Source organism: Myxine glutinosa, chromosome 13 (genome assembly GCF_964187855.1).
Source record: "Myxine glutinosa chromosome 13, kmMyxGlut1.1, whole genome shotgun sequence".
Classification (NCBI taxonomy): Eukaryota; Metazoa; Chordata; class Myxini; order Myxiniformes; family Myxinidae; genus Myxine; species Myxine glutinosa.
The window spans coordinates 21,796,049-21,813,678 of NC_136273.1; the positions used below are offsets into that span (position 1 = coordinate 21,796,049).

At 46.8% G+C, this 17,630-nt stretch overlaps 1 protein-coding gene across 2 annotated transcripts in view; it reads left to right on the forward strand.

Annotated features, from left to right (window-relative positions):
• The window catches only part of ARMC1 (armadillo repeat containing 1), a 32,416-nt gene extending 21,086 nt beyond the window's left edge, over nucleotides 1-11,330 (forward strand). For both annotated transcript variants that reach the window (XM_068133961.2, XM_068133960.2), the window contains 4 exons: nucleotides 2,761-2,923; nucleotides 4,973-5,089; nucleotides 6,373-6,447; nucleotides 9,207-11,330. In XM_068133961.2, coding sequence (XP_067990062.1) covers nucleotides 2,761-2,923; nucleotides 4,973-5,089; nucleotides 6,373-6,447; nucleotides 9,207-9,401 — 550 coding nt within the window. In that variant the 3' untranslated portion in view covers nucleotides 9,402-11,330. The remainder of the gene's footprint in view (nucleotides 1-2,760; nucleotides 2,924-4,972; nucleotides 5,090-6,372; nucleotides 6,448-9,206) is intronic.
• The last annotated feature ends 6,300 nt before the right edge of the window (nucleotides 11,331-17,630 follow it).

Here is a 17,630-nt window from a genome sequence, read left to right on the forward strand (position 1 = left end):
AGAGGAAGAAGTTGTTTTTTGGATTTGTTGATCTGGAGAAAGCATTCGATAGGGTTCCACGCAAAGTATTGACATGGGCATTGAGGAAGTTAGGAGTGGAGGAATGGTTGATCAGAGTAGTGATGGCAATGTACAAAAGAGCGCGCACAGCTGTAAGGACGAAGACGGGAACAGTGGTGAGTTTGAGGTGAAGGTGGGAGTGCATCAGGGGTCGGTACTAAGTCCACTACTATTTGTAGCTGTGATGGAGGTGCTGGCTCAGAACGTAAAGGAGGGTTTACCGTGGGAGTTGTTGTATGCTGATGATCTGGTGTTGATTGCGGAAAGTATGGATGGACTGAAGGAAAAGATGAACAAGTGGAAGGAATGTATGGAGACAAAAGGTCTGAAGGTGAATATCGGAAAGACGAAGGTGATGGCAAGTGGTAAAGCATGTGGTGAGGTGGAAAGAACTGGGAAGTGGCCGTGTGCTGTGTGCAGGAAGGGTGTCGGAGTGAACTCCATTCAATGTACAATGTGCGCTGAGTGGGTTCATCAAAAATGTAGTGGTCTGAGAGGGTCATTTACCAGTGTGGCAGCTACATTCAAATGTAAGGTGTGCACAGAGGGAGCTGCAGATGGAGGAAATGTTGAGTTGGATCTTGGAGACGGCGTGAAGCTGGAAGGTGTGAAAACATTTTGCTACCTCGGAGACATGCTGAATGGAGAAGGTGGATCAGACTCGGCAACGGTTGCTCGAGTGAGATGTGCATGGAAGAAGTTTCGGGAACTGAGTGGCGTGCTGATGAGGAGGAGAGTGTCGCTGAAGCTGAAGGGAAAGGTGTATGCTGCATGTGTGAGAAGTGTTATGATTTATGGGAGCGAGACATGGGTAATGAACGTAGAGCAGCAACGAAGGCTGGAAAGGGTGGAAATGCGAATGGTTCGATGGATGTGCGGAGTATCGTTGAGAGAGAGGAAGACAAATGATGAATTGCGAAAGATGATGGTAATATTGCCTGTGATTGATGCTGTGAAGAGGAACAGGCTGAGATGGTTTGGTCATGTGTTGAGGAAGGATGAAAGTGACTGGTTGAGAAGAGTGATGGAAATTGATGTAGAAGGAAGTAGAGGACGGGGAAGACCGAGAAAGACTTGGCTAAAGATGGTGGAAGAAGAAATGCGGGCAAGGGGGTTAACAAGGAGAGATGCAGAAAATAGGGCAAAATGGAGAAGATTGTCATGGGGACCGCAAGGCTAACCCCCGCTCTAGCAGGGAAAATGGCCTTAAAATGCATGTTGTGTTGTTGTTGTATCTCCGACGGGAGGCTCAGATCATAAATCTGCACACTGAGAAAGAGGCAAACTGTGTGTATGACAACCACACGATCTCCAGCCAGAATATGATGGCTGCCAGATCCCTGGCAGAACATTCAAACAAGCCGCAGACCGGCTTTTTATTTATTTTGTTTTTTTTCTGGCCACGCACGGCTTGCAATATCAATCACACCGATTGTCTTCCCAGATATTTGTCACAAATTGGTTCTGGTTTCGTTAAACATCGCCTACGTAACGGCCAATCACACGGCGCCGAGCGTCTCGGTCTGTAAGTACGGGTCTTGTATGTTGACCTTGCGAAACCCGACTTCTTATTTATTTATTTTTGGCCTAGGAAGATCTCTGTATTTGAGGTCTAATGTCATCCTGGCTAATGGACCCCAGACCAACCGCTAACACAAGAGAAAAGCAATGTTTTGCTCTTCTTGGTACAATGTCCTCTGAGTATCACCATGTTTCTACTTTGTGTTGTTTACAAAATAAATGTGCATTTACATTCCCTTCTTCTCTCCCGTACTGTAAACCAGCCTTTTAAAACTGCTTAAGAAAATCGATATCGAAAGTGCTTTGGTGTTTTTTTTGTTTTTTTTACTTAAAAGAAAAATGTGATTCCTTCAGTTGCGTCTAATTGCCGCAATGACGGCCGTGTCATTTATCACACACGAAGCCAAACAATCGGGCAAAATATTCCATTAATTGGACGTGCGCAAAAGGTTGTTCATTTTATTCCACGTAATAAGATGTGGAATGAAGTCTCTTTGGCTGAGAGCTTTTTGGCAAATGAATCATTTCACACTCGTGTGGCTGTTAATTGGGAAATAGGAAAAGGCGAGAGGGGGGTGAGAGAAATAATTAGAAGTTTTGTGAATTTGAATCTGCAAAGGTGGTTTTTAAATGTGGTCGTTTCGGTTGTGCCTGATGTTCATGCTGCCGTGTTGGTGCATTCTGATGGTTTTGTTGTCCACGGCTTAAGAGTCATGGAGACAATTGTAGAATGTAATACGTGTGTGTGCGTGCGTGCATGCGCGAGTGAGAGAGATATCGTAGAATCCCAGGTTCAAAACCCATATACTGTCTTGATTTGTCCATTGTCTATCAAAGTCCTTGTGATTTGTGTTCAAGGACACTGTCTCATAATGCCTTTGTTCTGCACGTGATACATGTACAAGCTTCGACATGGGTTTGCGATTGATGTAAAAATGAAACGTTTGAGCACAATGCCTAAAATGACGTTTGCTGTCATTTGAATCCGAGGTCGGCGTGTGACTTCGACTAATGCTCGGTCTGTGGTGACCAGCTTTTGCTTCATTGTGGGTGCTTTAAAAACATTATCTGAGGGGTTTTGCACCTCAAAAGGCCTTTTGCCATTCCCGGCGTGCATGGGATTAGCAGCACGGTAAACCTCGCCCACATCCCTGAGGGTGCCTCTTATCTGGCCAACAGCGAGACGTCCACAGAAGAGGACCGAAGCCTGGCGAGCGAGATCTTCGAGCTGTTGTCGCGTCCCAGCCAAGCTGCACGTGGGCGCAGACCGCAGTTCTTTTTGGGCCAGACAAACAAGCGTGCCAAGATGGTTGTTCTGCAGGTAGAGGGCCTCACGGACGTGGTGAGTACAAAACGTTTAACACACACTACTCACAATAAGTTAGGGATAGTGGCAGGTTCTTTGGTGTGGTTGATTTTGTGTATTAATTATGTTGAAAAAGGTTGTTGGTCCTAATTCTATGGTTATTAATGAGTGTAAAAAAAACACAGCATTCTTGATTTCAATACCCTAACCCTAACCCCTATAAATAAATAAAAAACTCACTCCCACAATATCCCTAACTTATTGTGAGTAGTGTAAGTATCGCCCCAGACATGTGCTGTACAACAAGACCAGAACAATTTGAGGCCAACTAATATGAGGGTACGGTTTTGAGGCAGGTTTTGTGTTACTATTTAACACGTGAAAATGCTCTGCGAAAGTCTCTGCATTTGATTGAATACATGGAAAAAGCATTGCTTTCGTGACCCACTGTTCCAGGATTGTGTTAAGTGCTTACTGGATCAGGCCTTTGAGGAAATGGTTTGCGTCCTGCTTTGAACATGCTTTCCATTTAATTTGAGTTTTTGAGCTTCACTTGATGAGCTGAAGCACAGGGAAAACACGAACAGATATGCTCGATCTCTTTCCTCCCCATCTCCCTCTAAAATAATTACATACAAACATAAAGGCCTCTTCCTCTTCTCGTTTCACATTTACACCAGCCATCAACTTTATTAATGCGCTTAAGAGAAGAGTAAACTATTTCTGTCCAAGATGGTAAAGAAGCGATGAAGCATGGACTGGATTGGTAGCTGTGGTTGTGGCCTGCTTCTGAGATGTTTGCTAAGACTGATACGATAGCCAGGGCAGGTTTGTGAGGTCCACATCGCACTTCTAAAACCAGATGAGCTTGATTAATGGTGGCATTATCGTCCCAAAACGCTCTTTTGTAATTTGGATAAAACATGAAGCTGGTTTGTTTCAATCCCACTCAAACGGACCATCATCGTAATCCGATGTTGCCGCGGAGTGGAGATCCCTAAACCTCCGGCTGTGCATCTCCATGAACCAACTTGAGTTTCATGGTGGACCATGAAATATGCTTCCATTCTTCTGGTCTCCATCTTCTAGGTTCTCTCAGCATCACTGTGGGTGGCCTATTCTGTTCTAAACTGATATTGCTCGTTAGCTGAGTGGCACCTCATCATAGTCCGACGTCATACAATGCCTGGTGCATTATGGTTACCTCGTCCAGGACACCAAACTCCACTGGTAACCATTTCTCTCGTTTACCTGTTTGTTGTACATCTTTGGATTCCCAGAATGCCTCCAATAGGATAATGATTTGTGCTCGGAGCTTTTCATGCCGAGTGATGTTTTTCAGAGCTGCCATTGCAGGATTTGACCTCAAAGGCCATCCTGATAGATCCCTTGGGTAGATTAGGCACTTCCTTGAGGAATAGTCGGCGGGTTGAATGGGCTATCACGATTAACGCCGTCTCTTTCTACATACACATGCGATGCCGCAAGATCTAGTAACTGGCAAACTTGGTAGTCTTCTTCTTCGTCCATATGCATCATTTGCTGAGGGTGTGGCTGTGATGCTGATGCAATGCCCTCTACTAGTTTGGTAGGAATTTGGAATTTGTTCTTGGTGCCAGCGATAGCTCTCCTTCTCTTTGCGAAGGACACTGGGATCTTTAACGTTCACCAACGAATGTTACCAGACGGGACGCCCATTTAACATCCATCCAAGGGACGGCACACACATTGATGAATCACCCTGCCTGTGAAACACTAGGATGACAGTTTATCGCTTGTTCGGGTTCATACCCAGGTTAGACGGCTTTTGAGGTGAGTGTGCGTACTGTCAGCACAACTCATCAGTAGGGTTAGTACTTGACAAGGAAGCAAAAAGGTTTGTAAACAAAAACATTTCCTTATGTCCGAATTGTTTATTCACATTTGGCGATTTGCTCTGATTAACCCATGAAACGACGTGCAGGTGGGGTCATAAGCACTGGGAATCGGAAGGGATAATAACATCTACCTCCGAAGAAATGCCAGGTAGATCCATGCTTTATTATTGACCAGGCACCTCCATGACATATTGTTTCACCACACCAGGTAAGAAGATCCTTGTGTGAAGAGGTGCTGCTCAAGGTGCGGGGAGTGATCAGCTTCACGTTCCAAATGGCATCTCAGCGCTGTATCATTCGTATGCGTTCGGATCTCAAAGCAGAGGTGAGAGGTGAAAGAGACTGAGGCTGATTGACCTCCAAAGATTTAGCAAGGATGCATTGTTCAGGCCAGCAATTTTAGTTTCGGTCTTGGACATGTGTTTTTGCCTTCATGGCTTTGGCAAGATAAAAATATGTTTTAAAATGCTAGACTTTTGGCTAGGCCTCTGTTTTTCATGATCTATATTTAGGCCCCACACAGCACGAACGGTACTTTTACCAGATGCTGAGAAATGTATCATCATCTTCTTCTTCTTTTTTAATAACTCGGCACTTTCGAAAATTTCCCGTCGATCGTCTTACATCAATATGTCCCACATTTCTGAATTGTCAAAGTTTTGTTCTTATCAAATACTAAGAGGGCATGTTGAAAAGTAATGCATCCTATTCTTTTTCTCCAAAACAGATAGTAAAGATATTCAAATGAACCCAAGATAGATACAAACATGTTGTCATGATGTTGTCATGATAGAACTGTGCGTCCTGCAGACTTAACCAGCGCATGGCAGCGGCCTTGACATCATGGACGGAATAAAAATGTTCTGCACGAAGGTGTTCCTCAAGTCTGAGGAAGAAATGAATATCTGACAGCCAAGTTTGGGCTGCTGATCTTTTGTGGCAGTACTCTGTTGACCGTCTCGTATTCTGAGGATCTTCGTGGTTCACCCACCTCTCATCTGCAGTCAGTCATCCCATCTTTCATCACCAGCACTTCGCGGTACTGACGATGTCGCACTGCCCTCTGCCATCTTTACTAACGTAGCACCGAGACATCTTCTTTTCCAGTATCTGAGGCCCGTAGTAGAGCTGCCATACACACAGACGAATACGCGAGACACAATACAGGACTGTTAGACGAGAAAAACACAGCCACTGGGTTTGGGGGAAGTGCCGTCACTTCCCGGGAGAATTTCGTCCAACCTTGTTATGGATATGGGGATTATCGGTGTTCTATCCTTTTAAATGCTGAACGTCAAGCAAGGAAGCAGCACGTACCATTTTTAAAGCCTTTGGTATGATTCGGCCATGGTTTGAACTCTGAACCGTCGCCCTTCCAGACTCAGACCGGGCGCTCTAATTATTACACCACCGAGTCTGGGAAGTATCAGAATCACGAAACGTCACACCCAGTGGCGGGAATAACTAATGCGCGAACTGCGCTTTGTTTCATTCGAATATTTTTACCTGTTTTGGAGAAAAAAATTTTGGAGGTGTTACTTTTCGACGACCTAGGAGCACATCCAGTGCAAGTGATCTTGACTGTTGTCGTTTACTTCCATTTTGCAGTCTTTGGCTACTGCCATTGCAGCTACAAAGGTGATGTCTGCTCAGCAGGTGGTGAGAACTGACAGTGGTGAGGAGGTGAGTTACGTACGTTTCCCACTGTTTTTATTTATCGAGGTCTTTAAGGAGCTTAAGATATAAATTACATGAACAAAAGGACTTGGAGCGCTGGTGACCTTCCTTTCCATTTTTACTTGATAAAGAGTTGATGCTTTTGGAAGAAGTAGAACCCAATGTAACACAGGGAATTATAATAAACATTTGGGCAGAGGGACATAAGGACATAACAAATGAACACGAGGAGGAAGAATGAGAATAAGGAGAGGGGGATTTGAGGGACACAGGAGGTGATCCCTAAACCGTGGAGTGGAGATCCCTAAGCCTGAGCCTAAGGAGGCGAACAAGATGGATACAATTTAAAAACACAGCAAGAAGGCAATGAAAGAACTGCAAGGGTAAACCGGGTATGAAATGACAATGAAACAGAAAAAGGAAAGTAGGATGGAGGATGAAGGGAGAGAGGAGAAAATGTAATAACCTGGAAAGGAAGGGTGCGTGCTTGGGTAGGGTTAATGAGGGTATGAATGCGGGGTGACCTGAGGAGATGAACAGCCATCTTGAAGCCATGAAGGGAGAATGAGCTTGAACAGACCGAGAAAGTTGGTTCCATAGTTGGAAAAAAGAGGTACGAATGACTGCAGGTGAGCAGTGAGCCTGTATTTTTCATAAGGGGTTGCTGTCAGACCACGTGCGCCCTGAAGAAACCTCATTGGAGGGGATGTGGGGGCGAGTACACATGGAGAGGGCAGAGGGTTGAAGACCAGAAAGGAGGCGTTAGAAGACAAAGTTTGTCACTATGATGGTTATAGTTTGTGAAAGGACAACTGCAAGTGGCCAAAATAATTGACACGTGCAAATTTTGCCACAATTGTTGGTGAATCGAATAGCATGGTAATTGTCACCATTTGAGGTAAAGGTAATCGAGCAAGGTGATGGATAATCCTGTAAGCATCACCAAAGGTGAGATTGATCAGATGCCAAGAGGGTGTGAATTGCCGATTTCATTGCCACTCCCAGAGACCTCAGCCTGGCTAGGGGAGGGGTCTTTTGGTGACATCACAATTTTTGAAGGAGCAGGAAGACATGGCCAATCTAGATGCAGATGTAAGGTGTGCTCATGAGAGCTACGCACAGTTCATTAGGGGATGTCAGGACGACTTTGCTCAACACTCTGGTCATGCCATCAGACGAGTCAGTCAGACTGAATGCAGGACCACACGGCTGTGTGAGACATAACGTTTATTCCCGTAATTTCTGAAATGATTCGTGCAAACCATTCCAGGTCTCCTATTCTTATTCTGTTCTCAGTTAATTGGTCGAACTCCCATCAATATGAGCCTTACAACCTTTGCCTGGAGATGTCATTTGTTTGGCAAATGAATCGTCATTCCGTTTTGTTGTCCAGACTATAGCGAGAACCTGTTCTTGAAACGAGCAAAATGGTTTATAAATTCAGTGAAACAAGCATTCTGAGTATTGCGCTGCAATTCATGCCCTCTACTGGCAGTCTGTCATCCAGAAAACTCTTGGGGAAATTACCAAGGGTTATTTATCCACAGGTTCCGAATCGTTCCCAATCACTAATTACCTCAGGACGGGCTCACCTGTGATTCGCACTTGGGACTTCGATTTATACACCTTGCAGACAGGTCAGCAGAAGCACGAGAAAACAAATTTTTGATAAAGAACCTTTTGAGTCGCTAAATATCAGTAATTTATTATATTTTCCGGTTCACGATCAATGATCGATGTGCATATATATGTTGTTCGGCTTGGCTCCGCCCCTCCCAAAAGCGCGCGCTGTGTCGCGCTGTTGACGTTTGCGAGACGAGGCTGAGGGCGCGTGGTGCGGCTTGAGGAGAACTCTAGAATAAACAAGAGATATCCATTTTTTTTATATTTTCGTTTAATTAACGATATCTGCCAAACCACGTGCCCTATCGCAAATTCCAAAAGGACATTTTAGTAGACTGACATGCTCAACAGATCTGTGAAGTTTCCCCTCGCTTGGATCTAAAATGAGGGAGGAGCTCGGTTTTAAAGGTTCATGCTTAAAAACGTCATAACTCTGAAACCATGTGACGCATGACGTCATGCTCGCTGACCTTTTTGTTCATGGGTATGCGATTCTGCCTGCGAAGTTTGGCCTCGATCTGTTCAGCCGTTGCAGAGAAAAAGTGGTTTTTGTGTTTTCACGAAAAACAAAATGGCGCCCGAACCACGTGACATGTGACGTCATAATTACCATTAAAATATTCTACAGACCGAGTCCCTCCTACGGTGAAAATTTGATCTCAATCGGTCCTATTATTGCAGAGAAAATCTTTTTTAAAGGAAATTAAAACTTAAAATGGCACTGAGTTAAGGATCATCAGAATTCCCAAAGTTCAAAGTGCCATAACTTTGTCAAAAATGATCGAAACGTCATGAAGTTCGAACTTGACCTGTAACTTATCATGAGGAAACCATGTGCCAAGTTTGAAATCTTTAGCGTTAAGCGTTTAGAAAAAAAAAGTCTGGAAAACTGTTCTTTGCGTGACGGACTGACGGACGGAGGGACGGAGTGCAAACCTATAGTCCCCTCCGGTGTACACCGGTAGGGGACTAACAATGAGACTTCCTCAAAGAACATGGTACCAAACAGAGTAATTGCTTTGTCCCTGCTCTATTGCCAAAATTATAATTGATATACTGCATCATGGGTATATTTGCTCTGTTGACTGCCAAGAGTAACCGTGTGATGCTTTTTTTTCTCGGCCTGGCACACAAACAAACAGATGCTGGTGGAGCTGGGCCGGTGCTCCGACAGTGTGGGTGAAAACACAGAGCTGCCGGAATACTTGCCGGAAGACGAGAGTCCCACAAAAGTGCGCGGCCACGCCGTGTCCCGTGTCGGTGCAAAACCCGAGGGTGGTGCATCCAGTTGGCTCAGCACTGCAGTGGGATTCCTCACAAATTCTTTCTACTGGTGATTGCAGCGATCGTGTCTCTGTCCTTTTGGGACCCCATAGCTACTGTGCGCCACGAGACGCCACTGCACCAGGAGGAGGTTTGCGAAGTGCTTGTCCATTAAAGAGACCTCCGACGGTTTGCGGTTGAAGATGCAGTAGAGAGCGTAGACGTCGGAGGGATTGAGGGACTTTTCGTGCTGGTGTTTGTGGGATTATTAGTGTACGAGCAGTTTGCATTGTTCCTCCAGCAAGATGTGCACAACCACTTATTGTGAGTCAGTGTGCAGCAACGGAGCAGAGTGACATATGACACGACTTCTGTAGGTGGTGGAACAGCAGGGTTTTTGGTCAACATCGTCTGCCAAAGAAATGACTTTCACATCCTGCAAAAGCTGTCACATTTTCACATGACATATGGTTTAATACATTTTAATTGCATCGTTCCTCAGCGGTAAACGACTTTGATGTTTGCTGTGGTGTCACTTGACTCGGTAATTGTTTTTTTTTGTATTATACAGAGTCGAGGCTCATGGAAGAGCTAGAAAACTGAAGGGATCAGTAAGCAACAGGATAAAACGAACAGGAGAGAGAGGGTCGGGAAACACTAATAGCTGAGTTGAAAGACAACAAAGAGGGAGATTTGGGTATGAGGTATGAGTGTGGAGAGGAATGAGCTCGGTGTGGGTATGATGCATTGGTTGAACAAGGTGGATGCAGAGGGAAACTCTCAGGAAGGAAAAACTGGAAATTTGGAAGGAGGGCTTGGCGATTGGGGTGGGGTCAGAGGGTAGAAGAGACCATGGTTTTGGAGTGGGAACGATCTGAGGTGGAGGTGGTGAACAGCTGTCTTGAAGACCTGGAGAGAAGAATGGGATTGAAGATAATATGGAAGTTGGTTCCATAAGTGGGGAAACAAAGGAACGAATGAGTGGAGGTTCGTAGTGATCCTGAATGTTGGTAGTTTCACCAGACGGGGATTGTTGATGGATCATGTGCGTCCTGTAGGAACCTGGTGGATGAGGGTGGGGTTGGAGGGGAGGGGGAAAAGAACAGAAAGGAAGCGGTATAAGATAGAAAGACTATCGCCCTGTCTGTGATGGGAAAGTGATAGGCCCATCGACTCAGCTTCATCATGGGGGGTTCCAAAATTATTGAAGGCTTTGGTTGTTGTGAGCCCAACACCTTCAATAACCGGTGGACCTTCAGGCACAGATTGCAGGTTCGCTCACCTGTCGTGGGGTGTCCTCTTAACAAGACACTCCGAGGCCTTTTCATTGTCTTTTCTCAATGGCCTTCATTTGAGTTCGAAGAGTTTTTATTCAAAATCCTTCACCGGGAACAGTTTTGATTATTTCATCGTGTGACGGATTGCAGCTTTGCTAGGGGAGGAGTTTCACAAATCCCCCACCATCCTCCTGCACCCCCTCAAAGTCCTCCTGCTCTGCCTCCTCCCTCCCCTCTTGCTCTTCCACACCTCCTCTCCTCCTGTCCCTCCCCCCCCTCCTCGCCTCCCTCTCCCCCTTTTCCTCCTCCCTCTCCCCCTTCCCCTCCCCCCAACCCCTCCCTCCTTTTCCTCCTCCCTCTCCCCCTTCCCCTCCCTCTCCCCCTTCCCCTCCCTCTCCCCCTTCCCCTCCCCCATTCCCCTCCGTCTCCCCTAACCCCTCCCCCTTCCCCTATCCATACTCCCTTCAGCGAAGCCACTCTGTTTTGCAATGCCGGGTACCTTTGCTAGTACACAATAATAGCCGACATGTTAGTTGGTAAACCTAAACTTGAAACTGCTTGAATATTCGGAGCATGAGTTCCGCAACTGATATCGATTTAGTAAGGCAAGTTTTACCTTCATTCTTCATTAGGGTGTTGTAAAATGTTGAGCTTTATATGATCTTCTGCCCCCAACACAGAATATCCCATTTGGTTGGAATAAACGTTGCCTTCCTCTTTCTCATATGACTGACTTCACCCACCATGACTGTTTTGCAAGTGGAGAGAGTGCGATGCATTGTGGGCTACCATATGCCAATCAAAACTTTAACCACTCCTCATCCGGCGGATAGTTATCCTGTCCTTATACAGCCTTTCAACAACCATGGATTACACTGGATCACAAAGATTATGCTACTGAGGTAGAAACATATTGTCGCGTCTACCCTGTAGTGAAGACCTCAGGATGACAGATGACCAAACGAGCTTTAACTCCGAGGTGTATAGCCAAACTATGGCTGTTCCTTTGGCACGTGTAGGGGAGCGGCAGACAAGATGGAGAGAGACAGGGAAATAATATGGATTAATTAATTAGTTAGGGTGTTGGCTTAGCGTTAGTGTTCGGGTGTTTAACCCTGGTGTTGGCTTAGTGGTTAGGGTGCCGGCTTGGGATCCAAGGGTCCTGGGTTCGAATCCTGGTCGATCGCTGAATTAACGCCAGGGGGGTTGACTCAGCCTGTCATCCTTCCGAGGTCGGCAAATTGAGTATCAGCTTGCTGGGATGAATGATCCCGGTGTGTACCCCGGTTTAGAATAGGTACACCATATCGCTGCACATTGTAAGAGGCGACCATGGGTTGGCGTCAGGAAGGGCATCCGGCCATAAAAACATTGCCTCAAACAGGGAACCATGATTGTCATGGGGCCCACAAGGCTAACCCCTGCTCTAGTGGGGAAAATGGCCTTAAAACGATCATTCAATTAATTAGTTTGGGATTAAGGGTAATTAATCCCCTGTATGTAATTGCCTCTGTAATCTTCTCCTGTGTTCCTTATGACACTGAAGCACACACACCATAATTAATAACACTAAATAAAACAACCGGAAGCAGGGCATTGAAAACTACCGCGGGTTCTGCCAGCCAAGCCATCACAAAGGCCGGCAGGTGGCAATGCCCCGAATAATTATTGGTCCGGTGTGGTCGAGTGAAAGGGATGTGGTGGCGGCCGTTGATTGGACCGCGCGCAGACATCGTCGGGTGATGTAATAGCTCCGTGAACAAAAGATTGTGTCCCCGACATTTTTTCTCTCTCTCCGGGCTGGCCTCCATAGCGAACGGTCGATCATTGCTCTCTCTCTCTGCTTCGGGGTTCATTAAAAAAAGGTCACATATACGGTATCTCTTGCGCGGGGATTTCATCACGAGCAGTGGCACTCATAATCACTTGCGCGACGGACGTTGAAAGGGAGCAGTCACATATACCTCTTGGCTTTGGAGTATTTTTTTTTCTTTTTTCTTTTACTTTTTTCTTCATCAAAAAAAAAAAAATTAAACTTTTTCACCTCTTCCTCACGTGCTGGGAAAGGAATTGGCCGTCCTATGTAAACCATCTCCACAAATCACAAGTTACCATTTCATAAAGTTTTCCAACAACACTTTGCTGATGTGTTTGAGCTTTGGTTGCTTTTTGAGTTGATTTGCAAACAATTTTATTTGTTTGCTTTTTTTTTTTCAACTTTAACGACGACGCAAATAGGACGGCGAACGAATTACGGCACAAATGGAAGATCAAATGGTTTTATTTTCATCACTGGTTATGCAGGTTACATGTTACCACTGGAACAGGACAGGATATAACTTTTCAATACTCAGACTCCCTTCATTTGTTGCATCACTACATTTTTCTCAAATATTGATTTTAGATTTGCAATCTTCCTAGTGTCCGCTCACTCTCCTCTCCTAATTGAGTTGGCTACACCAGCTTACACTACATCAACCTCTGTGTGCTTCTTTCCTACTGCCCCGATACGAGCTACCTGGGCTCGGGTACTCTCACACTTCCTAACTTCTTGCATACGAACTGCAATGCGTTTAACCGATCATATTACTCCACCGAAGCTTCATTTGTTGCTCATTAGAGATTGGATGCCGTGCGTTTCCTGCCCACTCCTTGGTAAATGTCGATGCAAATTTATCTTTTTAAAACATCTGCCACCTCACCGTCCTCCCTCTGCGATCTTCCGGTACCATTGCTAATTGGTCGTACACTTTTGTTGACCCTGTTTTTCCACACAGATATATTTAAAGAAACCCTTGTTATTCTGCCTTATCCATGACCGACTTCTGCTGCTTTACTCTGTAGGTTATCCCCACTTGCCTCCAATCAAGTCTCCCTATATACAATTTGAATGCTCGGTTCTCATCTCTAATGGCCTTTCTTATTCATCCATGTTGAGTTCTTTCTTGTCTCGTGAAGTGGCTTTCTTATGATATCCATAAGCGTCTCCCATTGATCTGTAGTTCTTTGACCTGACACTGCACGATCTCAATCGATTTTATGGCATTCCTGCCTCATCCCATCAATCTTCTTGAAATTTAACATCTTTATTGAACCAAGTTTTAGAACTATTTTCAGCACGAACGTCATCCTGACTGTGTGTACTTGGATCACAGATAAATATCAAACATAGTCCTGCATAACCATATGTCGGCTGCTCAACAAACGAATTACATAACAACACTGCATTATATCTACTAGCAGAGTACCCCACCCTGAGGCCGAACATATTCCAAGTAGGCAACACATTCTTCTGACACATCCCTTTATTGGGCAGTGTATAGGCAACAGACGATTGCCTCGATCGCTCCAAAAAATAAATAAATAACCCAGGTCATGTACATGAAGCAAAACATATTGTTACGTTTCTGGGGGTAAACGATGAAATACCTCAGGAAAGTCAGGAATGTGTAGGTTTTAGTATGGACTGTATGACGAAGAAGGAGAAGCCCATCTTGATGTACATAAGCAGGGTAAATGTTCAGGTTAAGAGTGTTTGCATGTCGCCATAAGGAGGGTGGTTTTGTGCTAATTAATTATAGGGTTGCTGGTTAATAATCCCCTATACGTGCTTGCCTCCGTGATTTTTCCTTAATGTTCTTATAAAACTCAGCCGGCCAGGCGATGGGTTCCACTAGCCAACCACGTCGACAGGTCCGATAGAAACAGCATTTGCCGATCGGCAAGTAAACCCCGATGTCATCGGAACATTCCCGAACAGCGACTAGACTCCGCCCCCCCCCCCCCGACGACACGTGATTGGGAGACCACGCCCGAGCTTTGCGATTGGTCGGAGTGATGGATGATGGAATAGCGCTCTGTGATTGGATAGAGTGTGACGTCAGCGTCAAAATTTCCAGAGCTGAAGGAAAAAGAAGCCGTCTCGCCATCTCTCTCTCTTCTGGTCCTGGCTGTGTGGTGGACGGTCGCTCCTCTCGTGTGCCCTCATGCAGAGAACCTTCGGAGCATTGTGGAGTTTTTGCAACATTGGAGGAGGAGGGAGGTGTCGTTGGACTGTGGTGTCTTTCGGGGGAGCTGGGGCCGCGTTACGCTCGTCGGTGGAAACACGGTAGGGCTGGTTGAGTGCCTGCTCGCGCCTGGGCGTTTTCTGATGCATGGGTTCAGCGCCATTATCGGGGAGCATCCCGCACAAGTGGCTACACTGGCAACAACGACCAACGCGCCCTCGATGCACTTTGGGGCCAGAGCTGAGGATCAGCCCTACAGTAAGGGAAGTTATTTTTACTTTTATTTTCCCCTTGTTTGTATACGAGTCTGAGAAGAGACGTCTCAAATTAGGAAATAGTGTTTACCTCGCATTCATTTTAATTGCTTGCATTTTTTTCATTAAATCATTATTGCTCGACTTTCAATTTCTTGTCTTGTTTCGTTTCTTTGTTTTGTGGGTTCGGATTAACCCCGTCTGTTCCCGATTAAATAAGGCTTCGGGCCTTTCCCACACATGCCAAAGACAATCCCGCCAAGGTTCGAAATACGCCTCGGAGTTAAACCTCATTATTTCGGCTATTCGTCTGAGGCCGGTCTTCATCGCCCACGGACAGGACAATATGTACTGCTTGTGTGCATATGCAATGCATCGTGGTTATATAGCTCAGATAATTACGTTTACTACCCCATACCCCTCCAAAGGAAGGAAATGTCAAAATGTCCCCGTGCCACCCCTACATATGGAGTACCAGCGTACTTCATGATACTCTTCCCAAAAACCATAGCCTCCCAAATCTCCATATTGTTACTGAAACCTGTTGGTTTTGTAGAAAACATTTTGACCACCTCACTTTCTTTCTCCCTTCTTTGTATTTGTCACTAACTCTCTCCCTTGCCTCGGTAACCCGCTTTCTCCTGTTTGTGTCCTCTACTCCCTCAAATAAATTAGTAACCTTCATTTTTTTTTTCACACTGCTGACAATAATCTATCATCCCCTAAATTCAGCTTCCCCCTCACCTTGAAAATTAAAATGCTCAGCCGATCTCCTCAGTACGTCCCACGTATCTATTCCCACAAATCCAGTCTCCCTCTGCTTGCAAACTTTGACGTCAATCATCCTCCCAACGTCGCGTGACCATAAATAAAGTAGGACAAGTCCTCTCCAGGAGCAAAAAGTTATTCCGATGGTGATTATAACCAGGAAATCGTAATTATTTCTCTTCAATGTGGCTTTGTTTGTGTCGTGCAATTAGGATACAAATGCAACAATGTTGGTGATCCCCCTTCCAAGTACTTTTCCCAGAGATGGATGAGGCTGCAAACCTCGCACGTGTATCATGTGACTGACTCTTCATTCTTTCATTTCATCTTTCGGGCTATTTCTGTTTGATATACTGTGAGTCCTGAAGGAATTGTTGTAAACTACCTCGGAGGAATTGCAGTACACCGTGATTGTGATGGAGCCGTCCTCTTCATAAACGAGGTGGTTCATAGACGGTGTAAGTGCAGCTGCACATTTACTGCACTATTATTGGTTTGCACAGTGACTTTTAAACTCTCATTTCATGTGCAGCCTATGGTTGCTGGTTGCATCATTTTTGGGAGCATGGTTGAGCCGCTGATGCAGTGCCTTCTGTAGGTTCGAGTGTCAATTTGAGTGACGCGCACGTTGATGCCATCGTCCTGCCTGTGAGGTGCCATCGTCCTGCCTGTGAGGTGCCATCGTCCTGCCTGTGAGGTGCCATCGTCCTGCCTGTGAGGTGCCATCGTCCTGCCTGTGAGGTGCCATCGTCCTGCCTGTGAGGTGCCATCGTCCTGCCTGTGAGGTGCCATCGTCCTGCCTGTGAGGTGCCATCGTCCTGCCTGTGAGGTGCCATCGTCCTGCCTGTGAGGTGCCATCGTCCTGCCTGTGAGGTGCCATCGTCCTGCCTGTGAGGTGCCATCGTCCTGCCTGTGAGGTGCCATCGTCCTGCCTGTGAGGTGCCATCGTCCTGCCTGTGAGGTGCCATCGTCCTGCCTGTGAGGTGCCATCGTCCTGCCTGTGAGGTGCCATCGCCCTGCCTGTGAGGTGCCATCGCCCTGCCTGTGAGGTGCCATCGCCCTGCCTGAGGTGCCATCGCCCTGCCTGTGAGGTGCCATCGCCCTGCCTGTGAGGTGCCATCGCCCTGCCTGTGAGGTGCCATCGCCCTGCCTGTGAGGTGCCATCGTCCTGCCTGTGAGGTGCCATCGTCCTGCCTGTGAGGTGCCATCGTCCTGCCTGTGAGGTGCCATCGTCCTGCCTGTGAGGTGCCATCGTCCTGCCTGTGAGGTGCCATCGTCCTGCCTGTGAGGTGCCATCGTCCTGCCTGTGAGGTGCCATCGTCCTGCCTGTGAGGTGCCATCGTCCTGCCTGTGAGGTGCCATCGTCCTGCCTGTGAGGTGCCATCGTCCTATCTGTGATGTGCCATCGTCCTATCTGTGAGGTGCCATCGTCCTGCCTGTGAGGTGCCATCGTCCTGCCTGTGAGGTGCCATCGTCCTGCCTGTGAGGTGCCATCGTCCTGCCTGTGAGGTGCCATCGTCCTGCCTGTGAGGTGCCATCGTCCTGCCTGTGAGGTGCCATCGTCCTGCCTGTGAGGTGCCATCGTCCTGCCTGTGAGGTGCCATCGTCCTGCCTGTGAGGTGCCATCGTCCTGCCTGTGAGGTGCCATCGTCCTGCCTGTGAGGTGCCATCGTCCTGCCTGTGAGGTGCCATCGTCCTGCCTGTGAGGTGCCATCGTCCTGCCTGTGAGGTGCCATCGTCCTGCCTGTGAGGTGCCATCGTCCTGCCTGTGAGGTGCCATCGTCCTGCCTGTGAGGTGCCATCGTCCTGCCTGTGAGGTGCCATCGTCCTGCCTGTGAGGTGCCATCGTCCTGCCTGTGAGGTGCCATCGTCCTGCCTGAGGTGCCATCGTCCTGCCTGAGGTGCCATCGTCCTGCCTGAGGTGCCATCGTCCTGCCTGCGAGGTGCCATCGTCCTGCCTGCGAGGTGCCATCGTCCTGCCTGCGAGGTGCCATCGT